This window comes from Elephas maximus, chromosome 13 (genome assembly GCF_024166365.1).
Source record: "Elephas maximus indicus isolate mEleMax1 chromosome 13, mEleMax1 primary haplotype, whole genome shotgun sequence".
In the NCBI taxonomy this organism is placed as follows: domain Eukaryota; kingdom Metazoa; phylum Chordata; class Mammalia; order Proboscidea; family Elephantidae; genus Elephas; species Elephas maximus.
Window position 1 is genome coordinate 46,624,747 of NC_064831.1, and position 24,881 is coordinate 46,649,627.

Genomic DNA, 24,881 nt, shown 5'->3' on the forward strand with positions numbered 1-24,881 from the left:
TACTCTGTCCTATAGGGTCACTATGAGTCGGAATCGACTCGATGGCAGTGGGTTTGGTTTTTTTTTTTGATATATACCTAGGAGTGGAATTGCTGGGTCATACGGCAATTCTATGTTTAACTTTAGAGGAACCGCCAAACGCCTGCAGAGCAGCTGCATTCTACGTGCCCAACCAGCAGTGTACAAAGGCTCCAATTTCTCCACATCTTCGCCAACACCTGTTGTTTTCTGATTTTTTTTTAATATAGCCATCCAAATGGGTGTAAAATGGCATCTCACTGTGGTTTTGATTTGCATTTCCCTGGAGCTCTGGTGGCATAGTGGTTAAGAGCTCAGGCTGCTAACCAAAAGGTCAGCAGTTCAAATCCACCAGCCGTTCTTTGGAAACCCTATGGGGCAGTTCTACTCTGGCTTATAGGGTCACTATGAGTCAGAATCAACATGATGGCAATGAGTTTGGGGTTTTTTTTTTTTTTTTTGGTTAATGACTAATGGATATTGAGCATCTTTTCATGTGTTTGTTGGCCATTTGTATGCCTTCCTAAACGAAATGTCTGTTCACGTTCTTGACCCACTTTTAAAGTGGGTAGTTTGTCTTTTTGTTTTTGAATTGTAGGAGTTCTTTATATATTCTGGTATCAATCCTATATGAGACATATGATTTCCAAATAGTCTCTCCCATTCTGTAGGCTGTCTTCTCATTATCTTGATAAAATCCTTTGATGCACAAAAGTTTTTAATTTTGATAATGTCCAATTTATCTTTTTTTTCTTGAGCAGCTCAAGTTTTAGGGTCATTTGTCTATAATCCATTATCAAAAACAAGGTCTTGAAGCTTTTACCCATTTTTTCTAAGAATTTTATAATTTTAGTTCTTATATTTATGTTCTTGATCCATTTTGAGTTATTTTCTGTATAAGGTGTGAGGTAGGGGTGCAACATCATTCTCCTGCATGTCAAAATCCAGTTGTCCCAGCACCATTTGTTGATGGGACTGTTCTTTCCCCTACTGTACGCTTGTTGAAATCAACTGGCTACAGGTATACCGGTTTACTTCTGGACTCTCCATTCCATTTCATTTGTCTGTATGCCTGTTCTTACACCAGTACCACACTGTCTTGATCACTGTAGCTCTATAATTTTGAAACTGAGAATTGTTGAGTCTTCCAACTTTTTCTTTTTCGAGACTGTTTTATCAATTTGAGGTCCTTTAAAATTCCATATGCATCTGATTTCCATTTCTTTTTCTTAAAAAAAAGGTTGTTAGCATTCTGATAGGGATTGCAATGAACCTCGAGATCATCAGTGAATGTTGCCATAACGATATTAAGTATTCCGATCCAGGAACAAAGGATGTCTATTTATTTAGGTCTTTAATTTCAGCATTGTTTTGTAGTTTTTAGTGTACAAATCTTTCACCTTATTGGTTAAATTCTTCCTAGCTATTTTATTCTTTTGGGTGTTACTGTAAAAGTAAGGTTTTCTTAATTTCTTTTTTGGATTGTTCATGCTAGTCAATGAAACTAAAATAATAATAAAAAAAACTGATTTTTGTGTGTTGATCTTCTACCCTGAAACTTTGCTGAACTTATTAGCTCTGGTAGTTTTTGTGTGTGTGTGTATGGCTTCTTCTGGATTTTCTACACATAGGATCATGTAATCTGCAAAGACAGTTTTACTACTTACCAATTTGGATGCCTTTTATTTCTGTCTCTTGCCTGACTGTTCTGGCTAGAGCAATGTTAAATAGCAGTGGTGAAGGCAGGCATCCTTGTCTTGTTCCTGATCTTAGGGGGAAAGCTTTCAGTCTTTCATCATTGAGCAGAATATCAGCTATTTTTTTTTTTTTTAAATAAATACCCTTTATCACACTGTGGAAGTTCTGTTCTATTCCTACTGTATAAAAAAAATGTATAGAGTGTTTTTATTATGAGAAGGTATTGGACTTTGTCAAATGCTTTTTCTGCATCAACTGAGATAATGTGTTGCCCCTCCCCCCACTTTGGTTCTATAAATATGGTAACCCAGAAACCCAGTGCTGTCGAGTCAATTCCAACTCATAGCGACCCTGAATATGGTATATTACATTAACTAATTTTACTATGTTGAACCACCCCTACATTTCTGGGATAAATCCCACTTGATTATGGTGTATAACCCTTTCAGTGTGGTGTTAGATTTGTTTGCTAGTATTTTGTTGAGGATTTTTCTATCTGTATTTACAAGGGGTGCTGGTCTGTAGTTTTCTTTCTTTGGCTTTGGTATCAGGTGAATACTAGCCTCACAGAATGAGGTAGTAAGTGATTCTGACTCTTCTATTTTCAGGAAGAGTTGCAGAAATGTTTGGTAGAATTCTCTTTTTGTCCTTGGCTTTCAACAACTTGATTATAATGTGTTGCAGTGTGGGTCTCTTTCTGTTTATCTTTCTTGGATGTGTAGACCCATGTGTTTGATCAAATTTGGGTTGTTTCTGGCCATCAATTCTTCAGATATTTTTTCTGCCTCTTTCTTCTTTCTCCTCTCTTTCTGGCATTCCCATGATGTGTATGTTGGTACCTTGATGGCATCCCACAAGTGTCTTAGGCTCTGTTCATTTTTCTTCATTCTTTCTTCTCGTTCCTCTTCAGAATGGATCACTTTAATTAGCCTATCTTCAAGTTCACTGATTCTTTCTTCCACCTACCCAACTCTGTTACTTCATTTCATTTACTGTACTTCTTAGCTCCAGAGTTTCTGTTTGGTTCCTTTTTATAATTTCTATTTCTTTATTGAAATTCTTTATTTGTTGAGACATTTTCCTGGTTTTCTTTAGCTCTTTGTCTATATTTTCCTTTAACTCTTTAAGAAAACTGGATATTCTGATTTTTATAATATAACTCTAGAAATCTAATTCTCCCCCTTCCTCAGGTTTTGTTTTTGTTACTTATTGTAGGCTACTGTTATTTGTTTAGTAACTTTTCCAAACTATTTTTGTTAAAGTCTGTATTCTTTGTTCATGTTTGGTCTCTGAAGGCTCTGTTTCTTTAGCTTGTGTTTAGCTATTGTTTTGACAGAGCTTTGCCCTGTATCAGCAGCCCCCCTCCCTTGCCACACACACACACAAAAGACAGAAAGCTGTCCTAGTCTTTGCAGACTGGCTCTGTGTTAGGGCACTCCCTTCAACAGCACTCCATTATGTAGCCTCAACTGTAACCTTCTGTTCCAGGAGCTGTATTTTGTTCATTTGTCCATCAATATTTTCAAGGAATACCCTCTGCATAGCTGCCTTTCCGCCTTGAATTACGCAAAACAAATATATGCTAGAATAGACAAACATGATTCTCTGAGAATAAGGTCTGCTGGTCTCTCCAGAACTAGAGACCAAGGTCTCCTCTGGATATATGACTGCCATCTTCGAGATCTCCTGGGTCAAGGAGGAACTGGGGAAATGGCAAGGAAAAATGTAACAAAGCATTCCTGATATTTTCAAGTTGCTTTTTTCTTGATTCAGCATTTGCTTAGTTGCTGTAAACCTTTGACTATTTCCTAGAGTTCTGACAACATTAATTCTGACAGTTTTTGCTTGATTTTTCTGTCTCTGTGGAAGGAGAGGCCCTTGGGGCTACTATTCCACCAATTTTACTGATATTCTATTAGATGCATACTGTTACAGAATCTGAAGCAATGCTGATAACTAGGTTATCGAGAATAAAGTTATACGCATTGATGACTCTTTCTACTTAATCAAAAGGCTAAATTTTCTCTTAATTACTTTTTCTCTAAAATGAAAGGGGGTAAAAGAATCACCCATGGAATTGTTATACCTGAAAATTTTTTGATACTACATTTCTAAGGCTCCCGTACAGCAGGTGTGTTCACAGTAACACTAGGTTTGGGCCAACTGAATGTAAGCAAAAGCCTCATGTGGCAGCTTCCAGGAATCTTTCCTATGTACTCCCTTTGCCCTTTCCCCACTTCCTCCACCCTGCTGTTTGAAGCATGAACATGAAAGCTAGAAATCCAATTCAGACCATGAAGAAAAAGGCTATGCCATAAGGATGCCACAGTGAAAAGACAGAAGGAGCCTAGGTCCTAAAGACTGTGAAAGACAGCTTCCATTCCAGCCCTGAATTAGAAGACAATTTCAGAAGTCCAAGGAATACTACTGAATGCCTGAACTAAGACATGAAGAAGAGAAGCTGGATTTATAGCTGAGGTGGAATGAATAGGTTTTGGTGGCTGACTAAAAAACATTATGTGAGAGAAAAATCCAGGAACGTTTCCAAGGTATTGGGCTTGGGTGACTGAGTGGATATGTTGTCTTTAACCAAGATTTAGGGTGTGGGAGTTGGAAAGGTTTGTCCAGTATATGTTCACCTTTGGAAACCTAAATTCTAAGGTATGCCACAAGATTTCCAACTATATCCTTTAGGCATTTAGAAATATGACAACAGAACTGTGGTGTTAGTTGATTAAGAATAGAGGAAAACTGAAATCCAAGTACACCAACATTTTATGGAGCAGGCAAAAGACAGATCTTTCTTGGTTTTCTGTAACTATACCACCTAATTCTCTTACCATTCTGACCATTTCTTGATCTTGTGGTTTCTTCTCCTCCTTCTACCAACTAAATTGGAATGTTCTCTAAGACTCAGTCACAGGCCTTCTGATTGTTCCTCATTTAATATATTCTTTAAAGGAATCATCTTGGCTTGAACCTCTCTGTGCTACTTATTTCCAGACCTGAAATTCTAAGATAAGATTAACCTATACTTTACTCTTTTATTCAGCTGCCTTCAGGATTATCTTCCACTTGGCATTTCTATTTCAAATTCAATATGCCTAATTTTAAGTCATTATATTTTTTAGCTCCAACTCAGAACATAACAGCACTTATATTAAGTTTCCCATATTGGATACTTCAGAGTTATTTTGACTCCTTCCTCCACTCTACCCTACATAGTAAAGAAATCATTCAATTCTCTTCTGTTTCTCCTTTAAAAATGTTTAAATTCTTCCCTTTCTCCTCCTACTGCTGTTAATAGCCTCTTCCAGGTCCTCATCCCCTCACACTTGAGTTACTACTTACTCCTCTGCCTATCATTCATGTTTCTCAGTGTGGTATAAACCCATATGCTGTCAATTCAGAATGGCGTCTCTGGAGTCCTTTTATTCACCGCTCATGCATTTTCAGGTAAATCCATGTAGTTCTGCCATAACTGTATTATACATTATTAAAAATAATGTATAATATTACAAAGTGTAAAATAAAATTCTATAAAGTTTACATGTACATTTCAGAAGTGTGCTATTTTTATATCATGGAATTTTGTATATAATCCAGTCTTACTAACAGTTTGGAAGAAAACAAATATTCACTTATTTTCTGCACCAGATTAGAAGCTACCTGAATGAGCTTTTATTTGTGTTGGTTCCCTCACCAGCACTCAGCAGAACATCTAACAAGTCAGTGTCCGTTGTTAAAAAATATCCTGGGAGGCGGAGCCAAGATGGCGGACTAGGCAGACGCTACCTCGGATCCCTCTTACAACAAAGACACGGAAAAACAAGTGAATCGATCACATACATAACAATCTACGAACCCTGAACAACAAACACAGATTTAGAGACGGAGAACGAACTAATACGGGGAAGCAGCGATTGTTTCCAGAGCCTGGAGCCAGCGTACCAGTCAGGTACGGCACAAGCACAGAGAGCGGCTCCACCCCCCTGAACTAACCCCGGGAGGGGGACCAGCCGGTTCCACGGGCGGCGTGGGACGCAGCCGGTAGGAGAAGTCCCCGGGAGTCAGTGACTGGTCTTGGAGCAGAAAGAGCAACGTCCGAGCGGGGGAACCGTCCTGCAGGGATTTGGACTGGACGCAGTGGATTTTCTGGAAAAACTAGTTTCCCAGTGATGGCTCGGAGACAACAATCCATATCAAACCACTTAAAGAAGCAGACCATGACAGCTTCTCCAACCCCCCAAACAAAAGAATCAAAATCTTTCCCAAATGAAGATACAATCTTGGAATTATCAGATACAGAATATAAAAAACTACTTTACAGAATGCTTAATGATATTACAAATGAAATTAGGATAACTGCAGAAAAAGCCAAGGAACACACTGATAAAACTGTTGAAGAACTCAAAAAGATTATTCAAGAACATACTGGAAAAATTAATAAGTTGCAAGAATCCATAGAGAGACAACATGTAGAAATCCAAAAGATTAACAATAAAATAACAGAATTAGACAACACACTAGGAAGTCAGAGGAGCAGACTCGAGCAATTAGAATGCAGACTGGGACATCTGGAGGACCAGGGAATCAACTCCAACATAGCTGAAAAAAAATCAGATAAAAGAATTAAAAAAAATGAAGAAACCCTAAGAATTATGTGGGACTCTATCAAGAAGGATAACCTGCGGGTGATTGGAGTCCCAGAACAGGGAGGGGGGACAGAAAACACAGAGAAAATAGTTGAAGAACTCCTGACACAAAACTTCCCTGACATCATGAAAGACGAAAGGATATCTATCCAACATGCTCATCGAACCCCATTTAAGATTGATCCAAAAAGAAAAACACCAAGACATATTATCATCAAACTCACCAAAACCAAAGATAAAGAGAAAATTTTAAAAGCAGCCAGGGAGAAAAGAAAGGTTTCCTTCAAGGGAGAATCAATAAGAATATGTTCTGACTACTCAGCAGAAACCATGCAGGCAAGAAGGGAATGGGACGACATATACAGAACACTGAAGGAGAAAAACTGCCAGCCAAGGATCATATATCCAGCAAAACTCTCTCTGAAATATGAAGGCGAAATTAAGATATTTACAGACAAACACAAGTTTAGAGAATTTGCAAAAACCAAACCAAAGCTACAAGAAATACTAAAGGATATTGTTTGGTCAGAGAACCAATAATATCAGATATCAGCACAACACAAGGTCACAAAACAGAACGTCCTGATATCAACTCAAATAGGGAAATCACAAAAACAAACAAATTAAGATTAATTAAAAAAAATAATAAATACACATAACAGGGAATCATGGAAGTCAATAGGTAAAAGATCACAATAATCAAAAAGAGGGACTAAATACAGGAGGCATTGAACTGCCATATGGAGAGTGATACAAGGCGATATAGAACAATACAAGTTAGGTTATTACTTAGAAAAATAGGGGTAAATAATAAGGTAACCACAAAAAGGTATAACAACTCTATAACTCAAGACAAAAGCCAAGAAAAACGTAACGACTCAACTAACATAAAGTCAAGCACTATGAAAATGAGGATCTCACAATTTACTAAGAAAAACGCCTCAGCACAAAAAAGTATGTGGAAAAATGCAGTTGCCAACAACACACATAAAAAGGCATCAAAATGACAGCACTAAAAACTTATTTATCTATAATTACCCTGAATGTAAATGAACTAAATGCACCAATAAAGAGACAGAGAGTCACAGACTGGATAAAGAAACACGATCCATCTATATGCTGCCTACAAGAGACACACCTTAGACTTAGAGACACAAACAAACTAAAACTCAAAGGATGGAAAAAAGTATATCAAGCAAACAATAAGCAAAAAAGAAGAGGAGTAGCAGTATTAATTTCTGACAAAATAGACTTTAGACTTAAATCCACCACAAAGGATAAAGAAGGACACTATATAATGATAAAAGGGACAATTGATCAGGAAGACATAACCATATTAAATATTTACGCACCCAATGACAGGGCTGCAAGATACATAAATCAAATTTTAACAGAATTGAAAAGCGAGATAGATACCTCCACAATTATAGTAGGAGACTTCAACACACCACTTTCGGAGAAGGACAGGACATCCAGTAAGAAGCTCAACAGAGACACGGAAGATCTAATTACAACAATCAACCAACTTGACCTCATTGACTTATACAGAACTCTCCACCCAACTGCTGCAAGATATACTTTTTTTTCTAGCGCACATGGAACATTCTCTAGAATAGACCACATATTAGGTCATAAAACAAACCTTTGCAGAGTCCAAAACATCGAAATATTACAAAGCATCTTCTCAGACCACAAGGCAATAAAACTAGAGATCAATAACAGAAAAACTAGGGAAAAGAAATCAAATACTTGGAAAATGAACAATACCCTCCTGAAAAAAGACTGGGTTATAGAAGACATCAAGGAGGGAATAAGGAAATTCATAGAAAGCAACGAGAATGAAAATACTTCCTATCAAAACCTCTGGGACACAGCAAAAGCAGTGCTCAGAGGCCAATTTATATCAATAAATGCACACATACAAAAAGAAGAAAGAGCCAAAATCAGAGAACTGTCCCTACAACTTGAACAAATAGAAAGTGAGCAACAAAAGAACCCATCAGGCACCAGAAGAAAACAAATAATAAAAATTAGAGCTGAACTAAATGAATTAGAGAACAGAAAAAGAATTAACAAAGCCAAAAGCTGGTTCTTTGAAAAAATTAACACAATTGATAAACCATTGGCTAGACTGACTAAAGAAATACAGGAAAGGAAACAAATAACCCGAATAAGAAATGAGAAGGACAACATCACAACAGAACCAAATGAAATTAAAAGAATCATTTCAGATTATTATGAAAAATTGTACTCTAACAAATTTGAAAACCTAGAAGAAATGGATGAATTCCTGGAAAAACACTACCTACCTAAACTAACACATTCAGAAGTAGAACAACTAAATAGACCCATAACAAAAAAAGAGATTGAAACGGTAATCAAAAAACTCCCAACAAAAAAAAGCCCTGGCCCGGACGGCTTCACTGCAGAGTTCTACCAAACTTTCAGAGAAGAGTTAACACCACTACTACTAAAGGTATTCCAAAGCATAGAAAATGACGGAATACTACCCAACTCATTCTATGAAGCCACCATCTCCCTGACACCAAAACCAGGTAAAGACATTACAAAAAAAGAAAATTATAGACCTATATCCCTCATGAACATTGATGCAAAAATCCTCAACAAAATTCTAGCCAATAGAATCCAACAACACATCAAAAAAATAATTCACCCTGATCAAGTGGGATTTATACCAGGTATGCAAGGCTGGTTTAATATCAGAAAAACCATTAATGTAATCCATCACATAAATAAAACAAAAGACAAAAACCACATGATCTTATCAATTGATGCAGAAAAGGCATTTGACAAAGTCCAACACCCATTCATGATAAAAACTCTTACCAAAATAGGAATTGAAGGAAAATTCCTCAACATAATAAAGGGCATCTATGCAAAGCCAACAGCCAATATCACTCTAAATGGAGAGAACCTGAAAGCATTTCCCTTGAGAACGGGAACCAGACAAGGATGCCCTTTATCACCGCTCTTATTCAACATTGTGCTAGAAGTCCTAGCCAGGGCAATTAGGCTAGACAAAGAAATAAAAGGTATCCGGATTGGCAAGGAAGAAGTAAAGTTATCACTATTTGCAGATGACATGATTATATACACAGAAAACCCTAAGGAATCCTCCAGAAAACTACTGAAACTAATAGAAGAGTTCGGCAGAGTCTCAGGTTATAAAATAAACATACAAAAATCACTTGGATTCCTCTACATCAACAAAAAGAACATCGAAGAGGAAATAACCAAATCAATACCATTCACAGTAGCGCCCAAGAAGATAAGATACTTAGGAATAAATCTTACCAAGGATGTAAAAGACCTATACAAAGAAAACTACAAAGCTCTACTACAAGAAATTCAAAAGGACATACTTAAGTGGAAAAACATACCCTGCTCATGGATAGGAAGACTTAACATAGTAAAAATGTCTATTCTACCAAAAGCCATCTATACATTTAACGCACTTCCGATCCAAATTCCAATGTCATATTTTAAGGGGATAGAGAAACAAATCACCAATTTCATATGGAAGGGAAAGAAGCCCCAGATAAGCAAAGCACTACTGAAAAAGAAGAAGAAAGTGGGAGGCCTCACCCTACCTGACTTCAGAACCTACTATACAGCCACAGTAGTCAAAACAGCCTGGTATTGGTACAACAACAGACACATAGACCAATGGAACAGAATTGAGAACCCAGACATAGATCCATCCACGTATGAGCAGCTGATATTTGACAAAGGACCAGTGTCAATTAACTGGGGAAAAGATAGCCTTTTTAACAAATGGTGCTGGCATAACTGGATATCCATTTGCAAAAAAATGAAACAGGACCCATACCTCACACCATGCACAAAAACTAACTCCAAGTGGATCAAAGACCTAAACATAAAGACTAAAACGATAAAGATCATGGAAGAAAAAATTGGGACAACCCTAGGAGCCCTAATACAAGGTATAAACAGAATACAAAACATTACCAAAAATGATGAAGAGAAACCCGATAACTGGGAGCTCCTAAAAATCAAACACCTATGCTCATCTAAAGACTTCTCAAAAAGAGCAAAAAGACCACCTACAGACTGGGAAAGAATTTTCAGCTATGACATCTCTGACTAGCGCCTGATCTCTAAAATCTACATGATTCCGTCAAAACTCAACCACAAAAAGACAAACAACCCAATCAAGAAGTGGGCAAAGGATATGAACACACATTTCACTAAAGAAGATATTCAGGCAGCCAACAGATACATGAGAAAATGCTCTCGATCATTAGCCATTAGAGAAATGCAAATTAAAACTACGATGAGATTCCATCTCACACCAGCAAGGCTGGCATTAATCCAAAAAACACAAAGTAATAAATGTTGGAGAGGCTGCGGAGAGATTGGAACTCTCATACACTGCTGGTGGGAATGTAAAATGGTACAACCACTTTGGAAATCCATCTGGCGTTATCTTAAACAGTTAGAAATAGAACTACCATACAACCCAGAAATCCCACTCCTAGGAATATACCCTAGAGATACAAGAGCCTTCATACAAACAGATATATGCACACCCATGTTTATTGCAGCTCAGTTTACAATAGCAAAAAGTTGGAAGCAACCAAGGTGCCCATCTACGGATGAATGGGTAAATAAATTGTGGTATATTCACACAATGGAATACTACGCATCGATAAAGAACAGTGACGAATCTGTGAAACATTTCATAACATGGAGGAACCTGGAAGGCATTATGCTGAGCGAAATTAGTCAGAGGCAAAAGGACAAATATTGTATAAGACCACTATTATAAGATCTTGAGAAATAGTAAACCTGAGAAGAACACATACTTTTGTGGTTACGAGGGGGGGAGGGAGGGAGGGTGGGAGAGGGTTTTTTATTGATTAATCAGTAGATAAGAACTGCTTTAGGTGAAGGGAAAGACAACACTCAATACATGGAAGGTCAGCTCAGTTGGACTGGACCAAAAGCAAAGAAGTTTCCGGGATAAAATGAATGCTTCAAAGGTCAGCGGAGCAAGGGCGGGGGTCTGGGGAACATGGTTTTCGGGGACTTCTAAGTCAATTGGCAAAATAATTCTATTATGAAATCATTCTGCATCCCACTTTGAAATGTGGCGTCTGGGGTCTTAAATGCTAACAAGTGGCCATCTAAGATGCATCAATTGGTCTCAACCCACCTGGAGCAAAGGAAAATGAAGAACACCAAGGCCACACGACAACTAAGAGCCCAAGAGACAGAAAGGGCCACATGAACCAGAGACCTACATCATCCTGAGACCAGAAGAACTAGTTGGTGCCCGGCCACAATCGATGACTGCCCTGACAGGGAGCACAGCAGAGGACCCCTGAGGGAGCAGGAGATCAGTGGGATACAGACCCCAAATTCTCATAAAAAGACCAAACTTAATGGTCTGACTGAGACTGGAGGAATCCCGACGGCCATGCTCCCCAGACCTTCAGTTGACACAGGACAGGAACCATCCCCGAAGACAACTCATCAGAAATGAAAGGGACTGGTTAGCAGGTGGGAGAGAGACGCTGATGAAGAGTGAGCTAATTATATCAGGTGGACACTTGAGATTGTGTTGGCAACTCTTGTCTGGAGGGGGGATGGGAGGATAGAGAGAGAGGGAAGCCGGCAAAATTGTCACGAGACGAGAGACTGAAAGGGCTGACTCAAGAGGGGGAGAGCAAGTGGGAGTAGGGAGTGAGATGTATGTAAACTTATATGTGACAGACTGATTGGATTTGTAAACGTTCACTTGAAGCTTAATAAAAGTTATAAAAAAAAAAAATATCCTGGGATTTTTCTGTCTGCTCATGGAGCAAAAAGTTAGCATTATGACATAATTAATTAATTAATCCCAGCTCTGCCTATTACTTGCTGTGAAACCTTGGGCAATAAAAATAATCTCTCTGTGCCTCAGTCCAAGTTTACGTATCTTTAAGTGGGGATAGGAGTATCACCTAATTAAAAGGGTTAAAAGTTAAGTTATTTTGTTGTTACTTATGATGAGCTTACGATAGTGAATGACGTGTAGTAAACGCTCGATAAATGCTGGTATTATTACTACCACTTCTATTATTATTCAATATTTACTATAAGCCTAATATGTGCCCTCCATTTTTATAGAGTTCTTTATCTTTTCAGAGTATTCACACACTGATTATCTCACTTTAAAGCACAAGAATCTAGTGAGACAGATAATATGAGTATTATTTCAGTTTCATGAATGAAACATAAATAGACACAAACCTAGTTCTCTAACTCTTAAAATCTTATGTCCAACTGCCCACTAGAAATCTTCCCCTGGACCTCAAAATCAATGCATATAAAGTGCAATTATATAACCTGTTCTTTCCACACTCTTTCTAACATTGTCCAGCACAGAAAAGGTTCTCAGTGACATGTAGTGGATGAATAACTGAATATTTTTTTTCTTACTTTGTCTGCAAGGAACTGGTTACGACGTTCTTCAATCAGTTTCTCCACAGCCCTCCTGTGTTCCAGCTGCTTCATTCTCTGTTTCTGAGCATTCATTAATTCAACTCGCTCGTCCTCAGCCAGTTTAGCCAGCGTGGCTTTTCTAAACATCTCCTCTTCCTCCTTCACAGCCTGCAGTACTAGTTCCTTCAGTGCCATCTGTTCTTCAAAGTCTTGCTTCATCTCCTTTTGCTTTCTCAATTTTTTCTCTTCTTCTTCCTATAACAACACAGCAAAACGTTAATTCAGTTTCTTTATATCTGATTTATAAAGAAAGGGTGGGATAGGGTTTTGTTAAACTGAAGAGTTACAATATAAAACCATACAAACTGAAAAATTAAACCTTTTCAGGATAATACTTTGCCCCGTTCTTTCAAAACTAGTTGGATAAAGGGCATGCTTACCTTTGAAATGATGTATTTGCATTGGGCAATCTGCTGCAAAAGACCTCTTTAAAGTGTTGAAAAGCAAAGAAGTCACTTTGAGGGCTGAAGTGCACCTGACCCAAGCCATGGTGTTTTCAGTCACCTCATATGGATGCAAAAGCTCGACAATGAGAGTTGGAGAAAAGGACAAATCGCTGGAGAAATTACCTTGTATTACTTATTGTTTAATTTCAATTTGTATACATTTACCATCTTTTTTCTGTACTCAGAATTAATACATAATTATACTCTGAAAAGAGCTGATTTAAAAACTTTTTTGTACACCTGAGTTTACTAATATGTGGTGTGTGATATCTGTACCATCTATGAATCTTTCTAGAATCCTGTCTGAAAGTTCTGCCCAAACCAATCGTTTAAGCATTTTTCGTTTCCAACTCCCTCCCCTTTATGAAATCAGGGCTGCATTTACCCATCTCTAGTCTTCTAATACTTCTGTTCTCAAAAATTCTTTAAAATTTGTACACAGTAATCCAGCAATGGCAATCAGAAGTTTCTCATGGCAAGTCAAACCTACCTCGAGCAGTTAAAGTCCTTTCCTGCAAGCCTTTATTTCCCCAATATTTTATTCTGAAAATTTCCAAACATACCAAAAACTTCAAAGAATTTTATAGTGATCACCCATATACCTAAGACCAAGATCCTACCAATAACATTTTACTACTCTTACTCTGTCATTTATCTACTCAACTAGAATTGATGTTCTTTGCCAATACTACAATTCCAAGAAAATGAATTGTAACAAAAAGATCCTTATAACTGGGCCAATAAACAACATCATGCTAAATGGCAAAGAAACTGAAGCTGTCAGGAGCTCATTCTTCTTGGATCATTAATCAATACCCATAGAAGCAGTAGTCAAGAAATGAAATGAGCATTGAGTAAATCTGCTTCAAAAGACCTCTTTAAAGTGTTAAAAAGCAAAGAAGTCACTTCGAGGAATAAGGTGTGCCTGACTGAAGCCATGGTATTTTCAATGGCCTCATATGCACGCTAAAGCAAGACAAGGAAAAAGGAAGACTGAAGAATTGCCGCGTTCGAATTGTAGTGATGGTGAAGAGTACTGACTATACCATGCCCTGCTAAAAGAGCGAACAAGTGTGTCTTGGAGGAAGTACAGCCAGAATGCTCCTCAGAGGCAAGGACGGCGAGATTTTTGTCTTGCTTATTTTGGACAAGTCATCAGGAGTGACCAATCGCTGGAGAAAGGCATCATCCTTGATAAAGCAGAAGGTTAGTGAGAAAGAGGAAGACCCTCAATGAAGTGGATTGACATAGTGGCTGCAACAGTAGGCTCAAACACAGCAACGATTGTGAGGATGGCATCGGACCAGGCAATTTTTTGTTCTGTTATACATAAAGTCACTACCAGCCAGAACCGATTCCATGGCACCTAGCAATAACTGATGTAAATCTCAGAACTTTCTATATGGAATCAAATGACAATCACAACTCAAAAGATTAGATAGGAACCTTGGGGGGCAGTGAGTTTGATAATGGAGGAGGAACAATTCAGAAAAGGAGGATAAGAATGGTTGTACAACACGAAGAATGTAATCAGTGTCACTGAATTGTATATATAGAAACTGTTGCATTGGTGGATGTTTTGCTGTGTATATTCTCAACAACGTCAAAAAAAAAAACGGATGTACATTTTAAATCCTTCTCTAATCTAACAAACCTTGACCAATTCTAACATACTATAGACAGAACAATATCCTCAAGGTATTAAACTACTGTCTTAACACCTGTATTGGTCAGGGTTTTTACAGATAACGGAATCTACTCTATCTTACAGACAACAAAATACTACAACTTCCAGGAGGGCCAGGGGGTCAAGCTGCACCCCACTGCTCTGATCCCATGATGCTAACTCTCCCACGGCCATCACACATGAGCTGATCTTCATCCGGGTGGCTGCTATCTCATTTTGCTCACTTCCATCTTCCACACCTTGAACTGGCCTGGGGATGGGGTAGAGGGTGAGAAGGAGTGTCTGCTGGACAGAACCTAGGTCAATTCTAACTAGAGAAAGTCTCAAAAATGTAGTTTTAGCTTTCTCGTCTTTATAATATAGTAAGATAAATTTTTAAAAGTGGACGGAGTGGGTGTTAGATGAGCCAATCTGCAGTATCAGCTATAGCATCTTTGTTCATTGTAATTTATATTGAGTATTCAACCTCTTCTTCTTCACCTATCCATAGTTAATCCCCTTTTCAAATCCTATCTTCTTTACCATCTATACCTTATCTCCCTTTCAAATCCTGCCTTCTCCATGAAGTCTTTTTAAATCACTCCAACCCATACTCATCTCATTTTGGCCTTGTACAGTATTTAATTTCTCTATCATTTAATTTTATTTCATATGTACGTGCCGTATCTCCTCATTGAAAAATAAATTCCTAGAGGGTATGTCTTATTTTTCTTTGAGATGCTGGGCGCATAGTGTTTTTTATAATATACATTGTGTATGTGTATTTGCCATGTACTAGACAGAAGTGAAAAAGACTCACTGAAGTAGAGATACTGTCCCATTTAGCTCTGAATTCTTCCAGAGCCAAGAGAGTATTTTGTACACAGAAATGTAATACACAGTGAACTAAACGGACTGTATAGTTTCCTGGAATCCACCCCCCATGTGAATTTCAGTTTAATCCTATGGTGAAGACATTTACCAAAGGAACAGAGACGTTTAGGGGAAAAACAAAACTCTAGTTCTATTTCTTTCGACTGGAAAGGGTCCATGTATTCTTTGATGGGTCTGGATCAGTATTATGGTAGCTATATAATATGAACTATACAATCTCCCATGCTTTTCCGTGTGCTAAAACCCATTACGGTTTCAGAAATAATTTGCTGTAAAACCACTCCGAGCCTGGAAACGTTTAGAGCTGTCTATCTTACACTGAGTTTGTCCTTGAAATGAGAGCCTTAAATAAGGACTTGTATATAGATTCTTTTTTTTTACTGGGGAGGTAATACAGGGTCACTAAAGAGCCCTGGTGGCACAATGGTTAAGTGCTCGGGTGCTAACGGAAAGGTCGGTGGTTCAAACCCACCAGCTACTCTGTGGGAAAAAGATGTGGCAGTCTTCTTCCACAAAGATTTACAGTCTTGGAATTAGAATTCCTATGGGGCAGTTTTACTTTGTCCCATAGTGTCGCTGTAAGTCAGAATCAACTCGCTGGCAATAACAACAACAATCCTATAAAGCAGCAGTGAGGAATAAGCCGAGTGAAACAGGGAAGAAGAAAAACCAACACAAGGACGCAATACTGAGTTGGTTACCACCATGGGCAGTTGGGGCTCAGTCCTGCCAGGACCTTGTGAGGCATGCATGGACTGCTATCCATCAGCGCCCAGGGTGACAGGAAGAAGCCTTTCTCTATCAGATCCCTTCCACCTTCGGCTGAGAGAGGCCTCAGAGGGTAGTAGCTCCCTGCCCCTGCCCTTGCCCCTACAGCTAATGAACCTGTAGCACAAGTCTGGCCCTCACAACTGTGCCTCTCAGCTGTCTCTGAAACTAGAGGATGTGAGGCAGGGCACAAGAAGCTTTTGATACAAAAGATATCCTTGATCTTATTTTGTCCGATTTTTCTACGTCTTTGGGTTTATTTTTAACTCTGAAAACTACGCCACGAAGAGTCACATTTATCACTATATAATTGAATAACCTTTCATTGTTTTTCTAATCTTGTCTATATTTACTTATGTTCTTACAATGTTATTTGTTTTTACTTTTTTCTTTATTGTATTCTCCCAGAGGAAAATACTTTTTTTTCCCCAAATATTAAACACTTGGATTAATGCTCCTCTGTTTTCCTGGTTTTTAGTCAATTTCGTTGTATCTTTATTTCTTTATTCCTTGTATCTTCATTTCCTTCTACGTTCTTGCCTTACACTTGAATTTATATTCTTTTCTAAGTTGCTGATTGACTAGATATTTTCTCCATCTTGTTTAATAACTGCCTCCGAGATTAGATTTACAGAATCTGATAACTTTTGAAATGTAATATTCTCATCCTCTCAAGAATCTGTGAATTTCCTCTTCAACCCAATAATAACTGAGAATAATGTTTTTAGGTATTCAGTTAGTAGGTTAAAAAGTGTTATTAATTTTTAGTGGTGTGTTAAACAGTCTTTCCCCTTACATCATGTCTGTAAATTTCCTAGAGATTTGTAATCACTTTTAAAGTCATGTATTTCTATATAACGTGACATGGCAGATTAAATTATTCTGTTATAGCTTCACTGCTGATGATATCTGAGTCTCATCTGATCTACTTTATTTGGCGATAACTGCTATCTGCATCCCATTTGTTCATATATGCCTGTTATGCCTTCATCTGTCATTTTACTCTTAATCTTGGGGGGAGGGGAATTAGGTATTAGGCATGCATAAGTTGATTCTATTAAGATATTTCAAAAAGAACTGTATTTTTTCATTTAATATGAAATTAATCATTAAGTAGGTTTTGATATCAATACATAGTATCTATTTCCTCCTAATTGATGAAACAGTATATCCAGAAGAATAATCTGTTTTGATACAGCTGAAAAATACTAAACACTAATAGTTTATCGAGGAGTTGGCTATTTATAAATCTTATTTAAGTGTCTGTTCAAATCATATAAATACTTCTCTATTATTAGCTTATTTTCTTACCTCACTCTTATCTCTTACCCCAATTATAATATTCTCCCTTAAAAATACAGAACTCTAAAGTTTACATATTTTACACGCAGGTACCAAACTTAAACTATTGGAAGAATATAGCGTACTATCCTCTTCCTGACTATCTCTCCGACTTCCCTTCAAAAAGTTTTGAGTCAAGAATGCTACTGAGAAAAGATGAGCCCAGGAGACAGAAAGGGCCACATAAACCAGAGACGACATTAGCCTGAAACCAGAAGAACTAGACGGTGCCCGGCTACCACCAATCACTGCCCTGACAGGTAACACAACCAAGAATCCCTGATGAAGCAGGAGAACAGTGGGATGCAGACCTCAAACTCTCAGAAGAAGACCAGGCTTAATGGTCTGACTGAGACTAGAGGGACCCTGGAGGTCAAGGTCCCCAGACCCTTTGTTAGCCCAAGATTGGAACCATTCCCAAAGCCAACTCTCCAGACAGGGATTGGACTGGACTATAAGATAGATAATGATAATGGTGAGGAGTGAGCTTCTTGGCTCAAGTAGACACATGAGACTATGTGAGCAGCTCCTCTCTGGAGGCGAGATGAGAAGACAGAGGGCAATGGGAGCTGGTTGAATGGACACAGGGAATACAGGGTAGAGAGGAGGAATGTGCTGTCTCATTAAGGGGAGAACAGCCTGGAGGTCATAGCAAGGTGTGTATAACTTTTTGTACGAGAGACTGATTTGATTTGTAAACTTACACTTAAAGCACAATAAATAAATTATATAAAAAAAAAGAATGCTACTGAGAGATAGAAGTATGAATAAAGGAAACACCATACCTTATTGTCACACTAAGAAAGAACATGCACAGCTCACTGTAATGAATTTTGAGCAGCTCTTTAAACACACTCTACTGACCACATTCTGAAGGTTCTCACATGTTACGTTTTAAGGCCTGTAACGCTGCACAAGGAAGTCCTTCCCGCAGTTTGGCAGGAACCGGGAACACATGCTCACCTGACCACAGGTACAAGGCTTCTTTTTAGCAATGCTGGGCACAGAACTCAGCCAATAAAAAGTTTTGGAAGATTCAAGAGTAAAACTGTGTGAAAAATTAATGACTTAAACCTCAATGTTAGCAGTTGTTATCTGGTTAGGAAGACTAAATAAGGATACTCCACATTTTAAAAGTTACTAGAACAGTGGGTATCCTATCACCCAAAATCTTAAACTGGTGAACTTTTACCTGCAAGGACAATCAATCTCACAATTCAGGCAAAAATTATATTGTCTAAATGACCACATTTGGATTGGTTTTAGAATTATATTAAACTAACTAATGCAACTCACTCACTATTTTGAGAATTCCTGCTAAAATTGCTTGCCATTTAAGAAAAACACAAGCTTGAAAATTTCAAGCACTAAATTTTTCTCTAAAACTTCTGAAACCTAGAAAGAATTTTCATTTTGAAGAAAAATGTTATACAGTTTTCATTTCAGTAACATAATATGCATGTCGTTTAAGCTGACAGAGTGCTATTTTAGTTAAAAGAGACAAAACATAAAAATCAAACTCTTATGTACAAATTAATTAGCACATTTTAAAAAGACTTTAAGGAAAAGAAGGCATAACTTTCCCTTACACACCTAATAAAATCTCATGTGTGCATTTTTTGCAAATGCTTTCAATTCTACGTAAGAAAACACCTAATGTTGATCTAACAACTGAATTGTTAAGAAACTCTGATATTTTTATAAGAAAATGAGTTCTTTATGCTAGTTACAATGCTGTGAGAGAAGAAGTAGTTGACTACCACCTAATTTTCAGGCAAAAAATTGTTCACTTAGATTATAAATTTCACTTATAATTTCCAATTAGTTCAAATATTTAAATGAGACAAACTATAATCCTATACTTTCAAAAAGGTTAATTTCCTGTTTCTCTAGCTATTCTGTCTGTAGCACGGGCACCTCCTCAGGCTGTTCTCATGGCTTTAGGCCTATTCCCTCTCAGCTTAGGTTAGCCTACCATTCACAGAACAACACAGGAGTGTGCAAACACGTCACCAGAGGGCAGTACAAAACAGCAGTGTACAGCATGGTGAGTGTTAATGTGAAGACTTAAGGATGTGTAAGACAACACCCTAAACTGTAGAAAAACTCTGGCAGGACTTCTGACTTTGAGTTTTCATTACCACTTGTTTCCTAGCCATGAGAACAGCTTTCTAAAAACTAAGTGTGCTCCTGTGATACAACATCTGAACTAGCATGCTGGCTTTGGTGTGGGGCAGGTGCCCACTCCAGGGAGCACCATTCCCATAGGCTCAGATGGCTGTCCTACCCTAGGGAATTCTCAAACCCAAAAACCAAACCACACCCACTGCCGTGGAATCAATTCTGACTCGTAGGGATCCTACAGGACAGAGTAGAACTGTCCCGCAAGGTTTCCAAGGCTGTAATCTTCATAGAACCTTCATGCAAAAACTAAAAATTCTGGAACATGAGATAGAGGAAATGATTAGAGAGGCACCCTAATAGTACAACCTCACCAGCCCCTTTTTAAACACTCTACAGGCACATATATTTAGGTGATACATATTTTGAGAGTCTTACACACTTCATTACTCCTCCTATGAATAACTATAAAATATCACAAATGTTCGTATGCCTCATGACTGTTTACATGATATAGAATTTTGGGTATGTACGGTAAACTCATCCCACTGCCATTCAGTCAATTCTGACTCAGTGGCACTACAGAACTACCCCATAGAGTTTCCAAGGCTGTAGTAAATCTTTACATGTATGGTAAAGCGGTAGGAAATTTAAAAATGCAGCTTCGCTGCCTCATCTCAGAATGATATTCTATTCTGTGTTAACCGTTCTATCAATTTCCAAAACTTACTTTTAGTCTTCTCTCATCTATCTCAGCTTGTTCTTCCTGATATAATTCTTGTTGCACTTGTTCAAAATCTTCACGTTGTCGCAGTGTTTCTTCTAATTTCTGAGTCAGCTATGAAATTAAAAAACACACACAAATATTTGTAGGAACCAAATTCTACAACCAGTTATTTCAGAATTCTTCCAATGTTAAAGAACTAACTGTTTTAATACCGCATTCTGAAGCTGTAGTCTTTTTTCCTCATACTCTCGAACTTTTGCCATCCGATCTTCTTCTCTTTGCTTCTGAATGTTGGCAAACTCTACAATTTTTCTATTTTCTTCTTCCATCTCCTCACGTTTCTTTTGTCTCCAGACAGCCTGCTGTTTCTGAAACTCTTCTATATACCTTCGAGTTGCATTCTTTTTTTCCAACTTTTGTTGTCTTTCCCTAAAAAGCAATAAGGGATACAGTTTTATAAAAACAGCAATAATAATATAGTTAAATAAAAAAGTTATTTCCCTGTGTTGATAATAATGTGGGGAAAAGGTCTTTCATCTTTACAGTTTCTTCATTCATTCACACAACAAACATTCTGAATGCCTACTCTGTACCACTAAGTCAAATGCCAGCTATCAATTTTCTCTGGGTAAAATGCTGGTATGCCTCTCTTCCAACCTATTAGTGAAGTTTTATGCATCTCATTTCAGAAAGGTCACAGCCTGTTAATGTAAGCCGTGCATCACTCTACACTTAAGCTGTCACCACGGAAATCCACCAGAAAGCACATCCTCTGACACATGATATGGGCATACTTAAGAAAAACAAACGTTCAGTGATTCAGTCCCTCGAGAATCATTTAATTAGACAACACGCTAGCAAAAACGACAAGGGTTGGTCTCACTTTACATAACAATAGCTAACAATTACTGAGCGTGCACTAGGTACCTAGTCCTAGTAGGTTTTACATCTTCACCACAAGCTATGGTAAATTCACTGTAAGTGTTTAGCCACCTAAGAAAGCTGGGACCAACTTACAATTGATCTTCTTCGTGGATTTTCCTGACGATTTCATCAATCATGAGTTTCTCTTTCAACAACTGCTCATAAGCTTCCTGCTTCTTTTTCTCTTGTTCTTCGAGTTGTTTCTCTAAGTCACGACAGCACTGCGCTTTCTCTTGGTTTCGTCTGTCCTCTGCAGCTTTCTCTTCCTTCATCACTCGCTCATGTTCCTCCATCATGGTTCTAGCGATTTCAGCTTCGCGTTTCTGTTATTAAAACAAAATTTATCTTCCCATTTTCAAATGTGAGCATAGTACAACAGATAGTTTAGGCAGATGTAATTCAGTATTATAAAGCCTGTAAAATAAAATCTTTTCATCCATCTAGGTAAAAAGCAAAACTAAATCACTGTCACCCGGAGGGTTTGGATGATGAGTCAAACCCTAAAGAGGCTTTCGTATTCCTTCAAGTAACTCTCTCAGGGCCATATCTGACAATGATAATTAATAACTCCATATGTGAAAAACAGTAAGTAAAATTGTAAGAACTTGATTAATAACTATTTCAACTGCTAAGACGTGAGTCATCCTCTTCTTCTTTATAATTTGCTCCAGGCAATTTTCTCTATTTTTAGCTCCATTCTGTACCATAGTCTATTTGAAGTAAGGTGGTACTAGCCTCTTTCCCACAGGCCTGCTATTTAATGGCTACAACTCTTGAGTTTCTCTGAGCCTAAACTTTCTTTCCTGCCACTGGCTGTTGAGGTCCCACCTTTCTTACATATTAAAGGCCCTCTGTAACCGCTTCAATTTAAAAGGGTTCCATATGTCACTCTGCCTGTTTTCTACAGTTTTTAATTCACTCAAAACCACTCCCTCTGAGTTAGAGCCAATCCTGCTTCTTGGTGGGTTAAACCCCTTATTCCTTTGCAGCATTTTCAAATCATCGACAAAACGCGTTTCAAGTTAGATGTACTGCAGCAACTTCTAAAATTACCCTTACCTTTACGATCATATTCCAAATGCTGCAATGGTTAGCACATCAAACACAAAGAAACAGATTAAAATGCAAATGCTAAATGTCTTTTCATGATCTAGCTGATACCTTCAACATATACCATCAATATGACTTGACTAAAATTCTTTTTTTGCCGATGCTTTCTTTGCGTATGTTGATGCATTAAGTCCTTTAAGAAAAATACGAAATGACAAAAAAATGTATGCACAGATTACCATACACTTATAGAAATACAGTGTTCTCATTTTATGACTAAGAAAGCTAAGACTCAGAGAGGCAGGGCTGAACTAGTACCCAGGTGTACCGACATGTAGTCAAGTACTGACTTTAGTTTTCGTGGGTCAATTTAGAAAACAGCAGCAATTCTCTAAGGAGTCAAGCTGAAACGTCTACGACTGCCTGAATAACCTCAACTGTCAGGATAATTAAAACTGCAAACCACTGGTCAAACAGGTATGTATACCTTTTATTTTCTATTTCATTTTTTAAAGGGTAGAGCTAAAGGGTTTAGGAAATGAAGCCTCCCCACCAACTCCTACCACACATGCTGTTTAACCCTCTAGACTTGCCTAAACTAATACAAAATGGATGCTCACATACATCTCACACACACGTACACATACACGCATGTCATTTATGGCCAGCAGCTATTCTTATTTGGTGCCCATACTGCACTTGCACAGGTTAAGTATTTTTATATCACTCCTATAATCGTATGTATGTGAACATACGTGTGTAATGATACACAAAATACATACGTGTGTGTATACATTTGTATTAACACATACAAATACATGTATGATGTGTTAAAATACACACATATATACATATATGTACAGCTTTCTAAAATGTAAAAATGATCTATGCTATGAATTATTTTCCAATGTAATTTTTCTGCAACTTGCTGTTTTTTGTTTCTTTTCAGTTTGTAACACAGTCTCGCCAACTTTAAAAGCCAGAACATTTACCTCTACTTCTTTCTCTGTAACAGCTGTAAAACATCTGTGAAAGGGATCAGAAGAGAGGGAACTCCACCACCATAATGCCCTGCACATTAATAGGGAAAGCAGGGAAGGGAAGTGAAGGCTGGAATCCCTCAATCAGACCTTGGAATCCTTGCCTGGCCTTTCTGTGTGATATGACAGCTCAAGTGAGCATGTCTGTCCTACCTGTCAATGTCTCCTCAATAAACTATTCCACATTTATACTATGTAACATTACTGGTGAGTATGTCTCAGACTCCTCTGCTTGAGGGTTAACTCTTGCTCTGGACTTGGTAGCACTTGAGTTAGAAAAATAGGAGTTTCCAACATAAAATTATTTTTTAAAACATTTAAAAAATAAACAAGAAGTTAACGTTCTAAAATAATTTATCATACTAACTCCTTGTCCTATACTAGTCTGTCAAAGAATAATTAGTTAGAGACCATATGGATGCTGGGCAACCTAACCCTTCACATCCCCAGGTACAAGGGTTCCAACACTGAGGTGCCTGGCATGCCTAAGGTGTCTGGCTCAGATGTAGGCCCGACTCCATTTTGTGACTTCTGCTTTTGCACTCCTGAGAATGTAACCTCAACTTCTTCACATGCTTATGGCCCTGGGCTTCAGGTTGGGTGGAACCAATAGATCAGCCTTCTTTCCATTCATATACATACAGCCTTGGGCTTCTAGCTGGTTGGAACCAGCAGACCCTGGCCCCCATCAATTGTCTTGTGACCCCCTCATGAGCACATACTTCCATAATTATGTGCGTGTACCCCATCCCCTTAACCCACATATACTGTTGACCAATCTCAACCAAAGCCCCACTTCAAGATATCCCGCCTTCCACTTTACTGACTGCTTGTCTACGAATCAGAACATTGCAAGCTAACTTCCTGATTCAACCCTATAACTATGCTCCTGGGACTGCAGCTGTTCAGAACACTGGTTTTCAGTTTGTGAGATCCAACACTACAGCTGCCTTTGCTCTCAATAAATCTCTTTCATTTTAAGCAGAGTACGCATTGTCACTTGAA

The 24,881-nt window shown here is 38.0% G+C and overlaps 1 protein-coding gene across 1 annotated transcript in view; it reads right to left on the reverse strand.

Annotated features, from left to right (window-relative positions):
* The window catches only part of MNS1 (meiosis specific nuclear structural 1), a 33,367-nt gene that overhangs the window by 4,195 nt on the left and 4,291 nt on the right, over positions 1 to 24,881 (reverse strand). The window contains exons 5-8 of the mRNA XM_049905716.1: positions 21,880 to 22,109; positions 21,075 to 21,291; positions 20,866 to 20,973; positions 12,837 to 13,094 (exon numbers count right to left, since the gene is read on the reverse strand). Of these exons, the coding sequence (XP_049761673.1) occupies positions 12,837 to 13,094; positions 20,866 to 20,973; positions 21,075 to 21,291; positions 21,880 to 22,109 (813 nt within the window). The remainder of the gene's footprint in view (positions 1 to 12,836; positions 13,095 to 20,865; positions 20,974 to 21,074; positions 21,292 to 21,879; positions 22,110 to 24,881) is intronic.